The sequence below is a fragment of the Anas platyrhynchos genome, chromosome 2 (assembly GCF_047663525.1).
Source record: "Anas platyrhynchos isolate ZD024472 breed Pekin duck chromosome 2, IASCAAS_PekinDuck_T2T, whole genome shotgun sequence".
In the NCBI taxonomy this organism is placed as follows: domain Eukaryota; kingdom Metazoa; phylum Chordata; class Aves; order Anseriformes; family Anatidae; genus Anas; species Anas platyrhynchos.
The window spans coordinates 149,076,507-149,089,195 of NC_092588.1; the positions used below are offsets into that span (position 1 = coordinate 149,076,507).

General features: G+C 40.3%; 1 protein-coding gene across 7 annotated transcripts in view; it reads right to left on the reverse strand.

Annotated features, from left to right (window-relative positions):
• ZMYND11 (zinc finger MYND-type containing 11) overlaps nt 1-12,689 on the reverse strand; it is a 106,210-nt gene continuing 93,521 nt past the window's right edge. For all 7 annotated transcript variants that reach the window (XM_072033828.1, XM_038175745.2, XM_072033826.1 and 4 more), the window contains 5 exons: nt 10,849-11,056; nt 8,932-9,000; nt 6,852-7,124; nt 5,566-5,751; nt 1-955 (listed from right to left, as the gene is read on the reverse strand). In XM_072033828.1, coding sequence (XP_071889929.1) covers nt 833-955; nt 5,566-5,751; nt 6,852-7,124; nt 8,932-9,000; nt 10,849-11,056 — 859 coding nt within the window. In that variant the 3' untranslated portion in view covers nt 1-832. The remainder of the gene's footprint in view (nt 956-5,565; nt 5,752-6,851; nt 7,125-8,931; nt 9,001-10,848; nt 11,057-12,689) is intronic.

Here is a 12,689-nt window from a genome sequence, read left to right on the forward strand (position 1 = left end):
TTGTTTTTTTTTTTTTTGCCTTTTTTTTTTTTTGGCTTTTCTTATTCTTGTTACAAGCACTCATGTTAGGACAAAGATGAAATGTGCAAACTTCAAAATTTAAATATTCATTTTTCTCTAAGATCCAGCTCAGTAAAAGATTACCCCAGTTCCCTGTGATTTTAAACTACAAGATCAAAGCTAATATTTTGTTATAAAAGTTATATATTGAAAAGAAATAATGAAAATAAAACACAGTTGGGAAATATTTAAGAAAAAATACGCAGGACTAGCACCTGCTGTGTCAACCCTGTTCCCTAAATTCAATCATGTACCCACTGGTATAACCAATAGATAATGCCTTTAAACAGTAAAATTAAGCTGAACAAAACCAGCTCAACAAGGTTAAGAAATAAATGTTACATCAAGGTAGTATGCTTCGTTTTTCTGAAACAGTTCTGTAGTTCTTACATTCAGATCTAGTTTTCAAATGTTCCTTTTGTTAAACTTGCATGGTTTTTTATTTTTAGATCTGCTGTTTTTAAAGATTAAAATCTCTGTAAAACCTAAAAATGTTTTAAAATTTGCTGAAAATGCAACAAATTCTCTAGTTTAAAATTATTTAAAGTAACCTGCTCCCAGAGATGTTAAATTCATTTTGCTGACAAAATTTTGGAGGAGCACTGAACAGAAGATTGAAATTACTGTGCAAAATTTCTTTTACGAAAAGTGTTTAAAGGCTGGTGCAAAATGGGAAGCAAATTCTAAACAATTTTGGCTTCTTGGAAACAAAAACCGCTGTGTCTGAGAATAGCAATCATCGGGGTGGTTTACTAGGGGAGGAACAGCTCTTTCATCTTTTTCTGCGGCAGGTACGTTTGTGTTCGGCATGCCAGTGCTCCTGCTGACACTTGATGGAGCAGTAGGAAGTGTTCCAGCAGCAGTGGTACATGGCCTCCTCTTCACAGTTGTAGCACTGGAGAGAACAAACAAGACGAGATTATTGCCCTCGCAGGACCCCTCCTTAAAACACACTCGTGTTTTCACCTGCTGCTGGATTCACCAGTGCCCACGGAGCAATACGTTTCTTGTACTTAGGCCTGGGGCATCCAAACACAGCAGGGCACTTTTCACACAAGCTGAGAAAAGCAGCAATCTGTAGCAAATATTCACCAAGTTTTCATATTTTCCATACTTTGGATTAATGCTTTTGAAAAACCCATCTCTCATTTCAGAAAACTCACCTCTCAGGGCAATGGACTGAGATTTTTCAGCCACTCAATACAGGAACCATCTTTTACTCTACATTTGTATAATGACATCCTGATCTAGGTCTTAAAAGCTATGACAAATCAACGGTCACTACTGGCACGAGCAGGTTCTGCACAGACTTCAAGATCTGCTTTCCTGAGGTTTTGTTACAAGCCTGATCTGTCCTGAGGCTGATGATGGCGCTGCAGTCTGGTGAAAACAAGACCTCCTGCTACAGCAGTGCTACTGGGAATAGCAAGAAAGTGCCTTGACCTTCCCGTCTTTCAGAAGATGGGGAAGGCCTGGAGAACACAGGAGGGGTACGTGGGGCCTTGGGCTTTCGCATGGTTGCCTGCATGGTACAAAATTCCTGGAAGAAGACATGCTGCACAGCCCCTGATTTCTGCAGAAATACCTGGCTCTGGGTAGTGCCAAGGCAAAGAGGATTTCCACCCTGGGACACACAGAGTGCCCCCAGTTCCTTGGTAGCTGGGAATAAGCCTGTGGCCTCTGGGGAACTAAATGAGGTCAACACTGCTGGTAGTCAATGAGGAGGTTGCACCCAGATAGGCAATGGGCTCTGTCTCCCGCTGGTTTTATTCCCCTTAAAGGAGCGCTGCACAAGCATTAAGTAACATTCTGACAAAACACCACAAATTTGAGTGGTGGTACTGCTAAGGGAGCTGCTTAAACTCAGCACCCTTGAAAAATAGAATCTAATGATCTCAGATTTGTCCTTCGGAATTTGGCATATTCAGAATCAGAGAGTGCTTTTAAGAATCCAGTCTGAAACACCCAACGTATGCTGGGAAATGGATGGAGAAATGTGCAGGCTGCATGCACACCACGGAGTAAAGCAGGATTTACTTTTCTTTGCAGTCTAGCTACAGCATTAATAAAGCAGAGAACTACAAAGAAAACAAACCCAATTGCCTTGAAACAAAACAAAAACATAGCAAACCTACACACTACTAAAAGGCACAAGAAACTGACTTTTACATTGGCTAAACCAGTAACTTTATTTACATCAGTGATAAAGGGACTGCCCGAGCTCCAGGAGAAGGGAGCCTCTCCACTTTGTTTTTATATCTTAGCTCCAAGGAAGTTTATATGTACAAATGTCTGCAAACAAGTGTCCTCTCGAGGCCTGTTTTCCTGTTTTTTCATGTTGCTGGCTGCCCGTGAGCCTGTGGGAGCCATTAGGATCATCTGCTGGAAAGGTGCAGGGAACAGCTGCACCTCTCCCTTACACACAGCACGGGCCTCAGCCCCGAGACCAGCTCACATCTGCTTGCTCGGAGAGATCAAAAAAAGCTAAGACAGGAGAGGACAACTGATCTGCAGAACCTGCCGTTCCTTGTACACGTGCTGGCCATATGTGTGGGATGTATATCTCCCCTATGTGTGGGATGTATATCTCCCCTTAAAAAGGAAAATAAAGTGTCAGCCGAGCTGGTACCAGCATATATGGCAGAGAAGGCAAAATGCCAGCCAGCCTCAGGCCTCCTTCCCTTTGAATCTTCCTCTGTCTAAATGTTATCAGCCACGTGGGGGTTTGTTTCAGACAGCACCCATCACGGACAAACTCATCCACTTCAAAACAACCTGTTGCAAGTTAGAATAAATATACATGTAAGCCTTATTGTAGGAGACAGAGGTTAACAATGAGCTATGCACCACTTTAAGCTATGCTTATGTGCAAGTAAAATAACCAGGAGAAACTACAAAAGAAACAGAAGGGGAGCAGCGCTCCAGCCTGGGTTCTGTTGACCATCACACTGCAGACCCATGACCATTATCTCTGCCTTTTCATTTCTTCCTTTCATTTGCTATTCACTGAAGGCATCTGTATGAAGTCCAAATTTTCGGAAGATATAAAAATGAAATTCGGTTAAGCCAGGGGGACTGGGACCAGCTAGAGAAACAGAAAATGTGGTTCTTTAACCATGAGCTAGCTCCTGAGGGCTGGGAGTGCTTCTGCTCATGTGCCTGTCTAGCACCAACAAAATGATCCCTTTATTCTGACCAGATTTATTTTTTTTTAGGTATAAGAAAAATACAGATAGAGTATGAATAATAGCAGCTGCATTCCCAAGCCTAGACATCTGCATTACGCAAAACCAGAGGTCTCTGGTTCTAATTAAAAAGCAAAGCCACCAAAACTCATTTAGTATGTGTTAATTACATGAGATTTTAGTAAGGAGGTATCATTATTATAATAGCAGCGTACAACAGTGGTACTGTCACCACAGACACACCAGGGACTGTCATTAGTACCACCGAAAGACAAATCGCTGGGGAGTTGTGTAATTGGACCAGCTCCAGCCACCCGAGGCTGTGTGTTGGCAGGCAGATCCATCAGCCTGAACGCAAAGGTGTTTATCCTGCCCTCCCTCTCCCACCACATGAAAACCAGCTGCCTGTACAAGGCAATCATTTAAGGTGGTAACTGACAGCTCTGGGCCCATAGGAAAAGGTGAGAGTGTCAAACGCTCCTTGTATCTTTAATTGTCTTCCTTGGAAGGAGGCATCACGCACGTGATGGTAAGATGCAGTGATGTGGTACCACGGCACTCTAAAGGACGTGGTAAAGACACATTGGAGAAGACAAATGGAAGCCTCAGGAGTGTCCTTCCTAAATTCTGCCTTCGAAAGAAAAACTAAAACCAAAATCCAGCTACAGCAAAGAGCCCAGGCTCATGATCAAGTTGTTGTGATTGAATTACTGCCTGTCAGCTGAATGGGGCAACAGCTCCCGTGTGTACACAGAATGGAGCAGATTTGACATCGTTTTATAGTGGTCAAAGCCAATTCAGTTTCCCTCTCATGTATCACAGGTGAAAACACGCATGCAGACACCAGGGGCTGGTGACTAATTAAACACAGTAACTTGATCAGGTTTGAGACCTAAATAACTTGTGGAATCTGCAGAGACAGGTACACAGGGAGGAACTTGCTAACTGAGAGACCCAAGCGCTGCAGTGTCACGACACACACAGTAAAACTCTGCTAGGAACAGAAATGAAAGCTCTACAGGAGCTCAAAAGGTATTTGAAATAATTTCTCTTTATTAAAAAAAAAAAAAAAGTAACTGTGATAGGCAGCAAACTATTGTCTCACTTCAGTACGTCTCTCACTCCTCTACAGAACACAGTTTTCTCTGCAGGGGGCACCGTTTCTGCTGTAAGAACAAGGAGTAATGAGGCTGAACACAAACAAACAGCCCTGAGCATGGGAAGAAAAACTTGCTGCAGCCCTGAGCCAGGGCTGGCTGTCCCCAGGCAGCAGCAGCAGCTGGGACGGTGGCCGTCCATCAGCTCAGCTGAGCGTGCCATCTTGTGGCAAGGCACCGGCACATTTCTCAGCTACACTTGGCAACACAAAAGCTCAAAAGTAGGTGAGTGGAAACTCCTAGAGTGACCCTCCTGTATTTTATAGATAGCTATTGCAACGCAGTGTGAACGTTAGCTTTCATTTCCTACTTCTCTGAAAATTATCAGAGAAATAGACAATGTTGGATGTGTGCCAGGCTCAATGATCCTCAGAAAATGAGTTTCTATTCATACTCTGCTAGAGACTAGCAGGACAGTGCTATAGGACTTGCAGTGTTTGAGCAGATGCTGCACAGCCATCTGGGAGAACACACTTTGGGGCTGAAAAGAAATCACAAAACAAACAAAAAACAGGGAAAAGTTTGCAGAGTGTAGTATTGCAGGATGGTAAGTTGGATGCCTGTTTTCACTTTTCTAAAGGACATGAAAACATGCTTTTAGCAGGCAATGCTACAGATACGGGCTTAAAGTCTGAATAAGGAAGGGAAATAAATTTTAGAAAGTCATGTCTTAAATATGCAAGAACATAAAAGAGCTGCAGAAAAAGCTAGGTGACGAAAAGGCCAAAATTACATCAGTATCAGCATTTTTAGCAGGGGAATCCAAATAGATACAGACAGAGTTTGTACTCTCTAGGTACTCTCCAGGCTTTGAGATCAAAGGAGTGTGAACATAGTGCATAATTTCTCTGATATGGAGTACAATTGCATGTGTTTAGCAACATTTAGAAAAAATATTTTGATACCAACAACTGGTTGGACTAGAGAAGATGGTCCTATTCACACTACCTAAATAAGATGAAAGTTATCAGAACCTGGAGTTCAAATTTGTAGGTGAAGAAAACTCAAAAGCTGAACTACAAAGGAAAAAAAAACAAATACATTATAGCTGAGAAACAAGTGAAAAAGCAACGCTATTAAAAGGAAGAAAACACCTTCAATTGGCCTGCAGTCTGCATTATACATTTCCAATTATTGTCTGGTAATAAATTTTTGAGACTTACCCACTGCTTCTTCTTGGTCTGGGAAATCAGCTGCTTGTGCTGGCCTGCTAGCTTCTTAATTTCTTCTAAAAATTCTTCTTTGCACTTCTCCTTTACCTGCTTACATTTTCTGTCCATCTCACCTTGTGCATTGGCCACAGCTTTATTTACAGCCTGCCTTTTCTCTTCTTCCATCTCTGTACGCAGCTGCCGTAAGAAAGTAATTCAGCAAAGCAAGTCAGTGCATAGCTGTTGGAGTAAACCTATCTTTAAACCTCTACTGATGTGCATGGGGGTAACATAATTAGAGATTTCTTCTATTCAGAAAAGAAAAATCTCCTTAGAGCTATAACAAAACTTCCATCCCATAAGAGATGTCCACAATAAAAATGTCATTATAGTTCTATTCTGCAACACAACTACAAAAACAGCTACACAGGCTCCATGTACATTTTCTTATATATCAGTTATAAAAAATATGAATTTATTTATCTCAGACAAATACTTCTTCTTTTCTAAATCTACAACTGTATATAAATTTACAGCAAGGGCACAAGAGAAAATGCAAACATGCCTCAGTTCAGTATCTTTTAATATTAATTGTCAGTGAGATTCCTTTGCCCTTGCTTATGTATGTAAAACTTTGGTGTCAGTCCTACAGGACATCTAAACCCCCGACATTCATTTCATAGTCCTTCCTCCAGGAGGAAATTCTTATCTTGAGACAGGCATTTAAGGGAGGTCAGATAAATCATTCTCTGTGTTGTCCTGCTTTCTCCAGCCAAAGGTGACCAGCTCAGACTTAGATACCAAAATTTTTGACAGTGTATCATTAGACAAGAAAATTCAAACAAATTTCAACCAATCTATTTAATGTTTAAGTCAGAAGATTGACGGAAAAATTTTTTACGAATAGCATTTAAACAATGTCATTGTTTGCAACCACACTTGACAATGGAGACAAAGGAAGGCTTTGGAAAAGGATAATCATGAATGAACAATCACTTTCACTTCTGGATCACAAACTAACTCCACTGGACTAGAATCAAAAAAAAAAAAAAAAAAAAAAAAAGCAAGAGCTTCCTGTTTAAACTAAGGTCTGTTGGTACAGAAATGGCCTGAAAAGCAATACTGACGACTATTTTTATGTGGTCTCTTTGGAAAAGGGTTTTTACCCAGTTTCTGAAGGGTGGATGTTACAAAAGTAAAAAGGAATGTGAAAAAACAAACAAACAAAACAAAACAAAACAAAACAAAAACATCTCCTCTCCTCAAACCAGAGTGTAGGTGGTGTCGACAAGTATTACCTTTTCCACTGCCTCTCGCACAACTCTCTCAGTTTCTCTTTTGTGATCAGCTTTCATCCTGTCCTTGAAATCATTAAAGATTTTGGTGTATTTGTCATGGCACATGTTCTGACACACTCCGTCGTTACTGGTCTGGGTGCTCCGATGCAGCATTTTTGGAGAAGAGGCACTTAACTTCTTGGTCTGAGTTGAGACTGAAACTTTTTCAATGGGCTGAGGCATTGTGGGAATTTCCTGGCTTGAACTTACTGCTTCAGTTTCAGGTTCTGGCTCCTGCAGAGAAAGAACAAGCTCACAAATCCAGATACCAGAACTGAACAAGTTAACTCTCAGTTGCCCCGGAGAAAAAATGTTATCTGACTAACAACAGGGCAACTAATATAAAAGGTGTTTGTTGTTACTGGGGAGGCTCTGGTCAGGCTTTTCTGATCTTGGCTAGAAGCTCTCCTGAAGAAAGCACACACATGGCATCAGTACGCCACACTCACCACCCTCACTTCTCCAACCTCAATGAAAAGTACCACCCCTAGAATACCAGAGGCTATGCTGAATCGCTGCAGACCCACTGGCACCAGTAAAGGGTTTCCACAGTTTTCTCCCCCTCCACCATTACTTCTGAAGAAACTGTAACAGTGTGGCCAAGGTGCCTGAACATTTTTGGCAAATTCTGGGCTTACTCTGGCCCAACAGGCTCCGCTGGAGTCTGTAATATTCCATTTATTTCATAGAACTGCTGCAAAGATTGATTAGTACTTCAAAGGTGCTTTGAAGATGAAAGACTAATGAGCGTCTAGGCCTTGCTTCCAATAATACAGAACTAGACTTGGATGACCACAGAAGCTTTCTGTAATTACACAATTATCAAGAAAGAAATCATAGTTACTGTACTGAGTTTAGCTTCTCATGTTATTACAGTGTAAGATCAGTTGTTTCTGCTCTTCAGAACAGATAGAAGTAATATCCCTGCAAACTGTTGGTGATATTTGATGTGTCTGAAGACACTGATACACATTGCTTGTTTCTTTCAACTTGTAATCTGTGTGATGGGGTACTTCTTACACCAAGACTCTGTATGTTCCCTTTTGCAACTATTTTGTCTTTATTAGGTCACTCTGATTGACCTTTGGATCACTGATCAAACATAAACAGGACTAAGAAAGCAAACGTTAAGACAGAAATAATGAAGCAAATCACAGCATCTGCTTGACAGAAAGTGCAATTAAAATGATGAGACATCGTAAAGTGTAGTCCAAGAAAGACACCACTCTCCCTTTCTGGCGCTCAAATATAGTTTGTGCCCCAGGGAGCTACGGACAAGGGAGTTGTGCCACTGCCACCACATTGATGAAGGTGCCTTGCAGAGCTAGCCCTGCTGGATCAGATACAATAGGGAAGCACGTGCCCAGCTCCTAGGAGAGGCAGTAATTGTATCTCAGGCACCAGGGCAATCCCACATAGCTCTGGCGCGAAAATAGCCAAAGCCTGCTCTGGACTCTGTAGTGGGGCCCTAAGCCCTGTGCTTATGTGCAACTTTTTCTCAGTGTTCATAATGCAGTTGAAACAAGGCCAGGAAAATGTACTCAAAAGTTAGGAAATGCTAGATTTATGGCTGTCTCAGCAACTGCCCTCTTGTGTACAAGCATAATAACACAGTTCCGTAGTTACATGAACATAGGTTACTGTTTCTCCCAGTTCACTGTCTGTGAGTTAGATACATGAGGAAATAATTTCTGCGGGCAAATTGGGATATGACATGTTACGAACTTAATATTCTTGATCTCACAAGACACTTTTAAATTTGTTTTTTTTTTTTGTTTAGTTACTAAACTATCTGAATTTGCTCTAAAGAGAACTGTTGATTTATTTATGATACAGAATATTACCACAGTGACACCAGAGGCTTGCATGTAGCAGGTATGATTATGTTTGTTGGCAAGGAAGACCAAGCTCTGGGGCTAGAATTTCTAAGATTAATACTACAAAACCAGTAAAAAGTGACAGAAGCCAAAGGAGCATCTATTACCATTTCAGACTTTCAGTATTTTGCTATCTCTGCAAATGTGTAATTGAAGTTACTTACTTCTTTTTTGAGTTCCATACTCTGGTTACGTCGTCCTTTCTTTGCTCTTGGTTCCTGAGTAACCTTCAGCTGTGAACATTAAGGAAAGAATACTGAATCATTCCAAACAACACTGCATATGAGTAGCATTCACTGTAACATGACTGATGAACATTTTCTTTGTGAGTTTTGCAATTGCTTAGTATAGCAAATACAAAGTTGAATACAGTTATTAAATAAGAAGCATGTACAGTAAACTTTCCACATTATCAGTGATGACTATAATCTGATAAAAGAACAAAACTCACAAGTTCTAATATTCAATATGTATTTGCCAAAACATCCTTAACCATTCTTTGCTTCATTTCACATGCAAATTAAATTGGTTTTTGGAATATTCTGATATCAGCAACTCATAATTAGGTAGCAGATCTTGTTGAAGCCAGAAAGTAGCAACTATCAAAAAGAAAATGTATATTACCAAAGACAGTAAGATTATCTGGACTTGCTATAATTTATTGTAATTGTATACATGGAGGGTCATTAAATGTCGTGGCTTAGAAAAAAGCCAATCTCTAGCAAATAGAAACAAGGATAAGATCTAAGTGAACGGTATATTATCCTACAATTGCTTACAGTAAAGTTCTTACTCCTGACTTTGAAGCATCCAGTACTAGCTAGTGTTAGTGATACAATACTGCAGATTATTTTAGAGCTCTGAGTTTGACGGCTGCTACTACTGTTTCTCCATCTGGGAAACCACTGACAGAGGAATAAGCATTAACCAAGTGGAGGATGAATGGGTGAGATGGAATAGAAAACATGCAAATGGATACTTTAAAACTTGAAAGACTGGCAAAACTGTTAACTTTCATAAATATTATTTGTGATTGTTTTCCTGTTTCACTCTACACTATTGCATGACTATATGCACAACATTAAATAAAAGGGGCTACAAAGGGCTAGCTAAGCAAACCAGGCTAAAAAGAGAAAATAGCTTTGGTAAGAAGCATCCCCTTAAAGCAACATCCAGCTTAATAAACTGTAAGATTTTAGCCACAAATTAGATGATAGACCTGTTGGACCAAAGGGCAGAGGAAGTGGGCCAAAACACACCGATCTTTTAAAATACAGACTTAGAGAGAGGCTGGTGGTTTTAAATGAAGAAAGATGTTGCCAGGGAAGAGGTTGCCAAAAATACCGAGAAGCATCCTGCAAGCTATGAAAATCTTCCTGCCAAGCCAGTGAATACGTAACACCCTCTTGGACAACGAATGACTAGCAAGGACCAGCTTTGATATGGGAATTTCCATGTGGCAATGCAAAGTTTTCTATCTTGGGCCTCTGTGCTCTTCACCTTTGTTAAAGCAGCATAATTTTTTTATTGTTTTGCAGAATTATTTTTGAATTACTTTAATCAGTTGCTGGTCACTTGCTCCTAAAGTGCCATGGTTGCACCTCACTTTAGTTGGACTGGCTGAAAATGTCATGGCTGGTGTTACTCAAGGATCTGTAACACAGAACACCGTCCAAAGGGAACACACTCCAGCTGTGAAAAGGCTGAACAGCTACGGGACTGTCCCTTGATGAGAGTCCAAGAAGGCAGTGTTGCAGTCCATCTGATATCCGTGACATTTAACTTGAACATGCCTGTTTAACTTTAGAAATCTTGGTCTGTCTCATCAAGGTGCTGTAGGTGACAAAGATTTTGAAACCTTCCAGAGGTCGACTGAGAAAATGAGGAAAGAGAAAACTTTACATGCTTTCTATTACTAAGCTACAAAACATGGGGAAAATAAGCCTTTGAACCTTCTCACAGTTACCATAAAACTGCAGACAGGGCACAAGGCTAATATAAAAGTAGATTAACCAAAGATACGTCATTTTTGTACCCTATAATAAATTTTCCCTCGTTGCTAACATTGCAGTGGCACTCACTTGCTCATTGCTGGTGGAGGAGATACTTGACTCTGCCTCCTCTTCCCCTTTATCCTCATTCTTTGATTTCCAGAATCTTCCCTCACGAAGAAAACGCTGGTGCAGTTCCAGCTCATCACAGGCCTTCTTCCACCCCATACTGCGTTTCACATGCAGCCGATGGATGTTAACTGTGATATCTTGGATGTTTTCAGAGGGGATCCAGGCCCTTTTGAATACATGGTACAGACAGGTTCAGAAACATTAAATACAGAAGAGGGATCTTGACTTGAAAAACTGACTTCAAAATAGCTGACAATTCCTATTTACATGGTCTCCTACGTTTGAAAAGACGTGCTGCATACTGTTAGACATTTGTGTTATTATAAGCACTTAGTAGCTGTGGGTGCTATGGCTGAAATTCTCTCTCATTTTTGATGAGCCACAAACCTCTCCCAGCACCAACAGCACTCCCATCTCCCTGCTCTCTTGCTAAATGCCCTGAGTCAGGCACAGAAGCATCTTTATTGAAGGTTCATTTTCTAATCTGATTTAGCCCTTGACCTCTCTCCTAAAAGTGTCAAGGTATCTACCAAATTGTCACTTGGAATATAGAAACTTTGTGGCTGGATCCCGTCTATCAGGACAGAGCTCATACAGGGATCGTCATGCTCTTTTGAATTGAATTCATGCCAGTGACTTGGTTCCAAAGGTACTTTGTCCTCTTAAATATTTTCAGAGAGTCCTCATAGAGTTAGATGGGCAGCTCTTGACATTTTGAAAGGTTATACTAAGCAGCACTGGATATTAAAAAAAAAGAGTTACTGCCATGCACATCTACATAACAGAGTAAATACAGTAACAAATTAAGTATCTGTGGTCAGATTCTCAATTCTTGTAACATAAATATCACTTCAGAGAAGTTAGAGAAACAGTTCTAATGTATACCAACTGGGAATTCAGCCTTTCATTTTTCAGTGCATTAACTAAGCAATGACTCTAGTAACAGGTATTTTGCCTTTTCTACCAGCACACGTTTAAGAAAAGTTGCAAGCACCTCATCCCACAACAGTCATGTTACTTAATAGTTTGAATCTGTGTGAACTTAATGCCAAAACTACTAATGAGGGAAGCCGCATTTGCAAACAGATTCAAAGTAAACCATTCTGTGATTGTGACACAAATAAAGATCCTTTACCCACTTTATGTCTATCAGAAAATTTTGGTAGTTCATAGCAAATGAAAACGTGTTATATGGTGTGCAAGTTAAACTAAAGGCAATTTAAATCAACAGCCTCATATAATACCATCACTGAATTCTCTAGGCTCTTTCGGGATGCTCCAAAATATACCACTTTCCCAACAACCATAAGTTTGTTTGCAAATATCTCTGCTCACATATAAGCATATAAATCAAACAAGAAAACAAACAAACAAACAAACAAAACATCGGTACATCCACTGCTATAACCCTCCCCAAACACTGAACAAATGACAACTGAATTTGGAAGTAAAAGCTGTGAAGTTTCCAATCTAAAGATTTTTTTCTCTGAAACTGCAAACCATCTCACAGCAGGAACTCCATCAATGTTCTAGCACTGAGATTGAAACATTAGTGATGTATTATGCTATTAAAACATAAAATTGTAGTGTGCCTGCTCAGAAGAGAGTATTGCACAGTCAATACTGCTGGTAGTAGGAGTACGTTTCTGCCCAATTTTTACCTTGGCCTGGATTAGCAGACTGCTACTGATTTGACAAAACAGTTCTGTGGACAGAAGTTCATTTGCTTTCTTTAATTAAAATGGCATTAAGTAACATCCCTATGGCAACTGTGGAAAGGGAATCTCTGAGCCATTTGG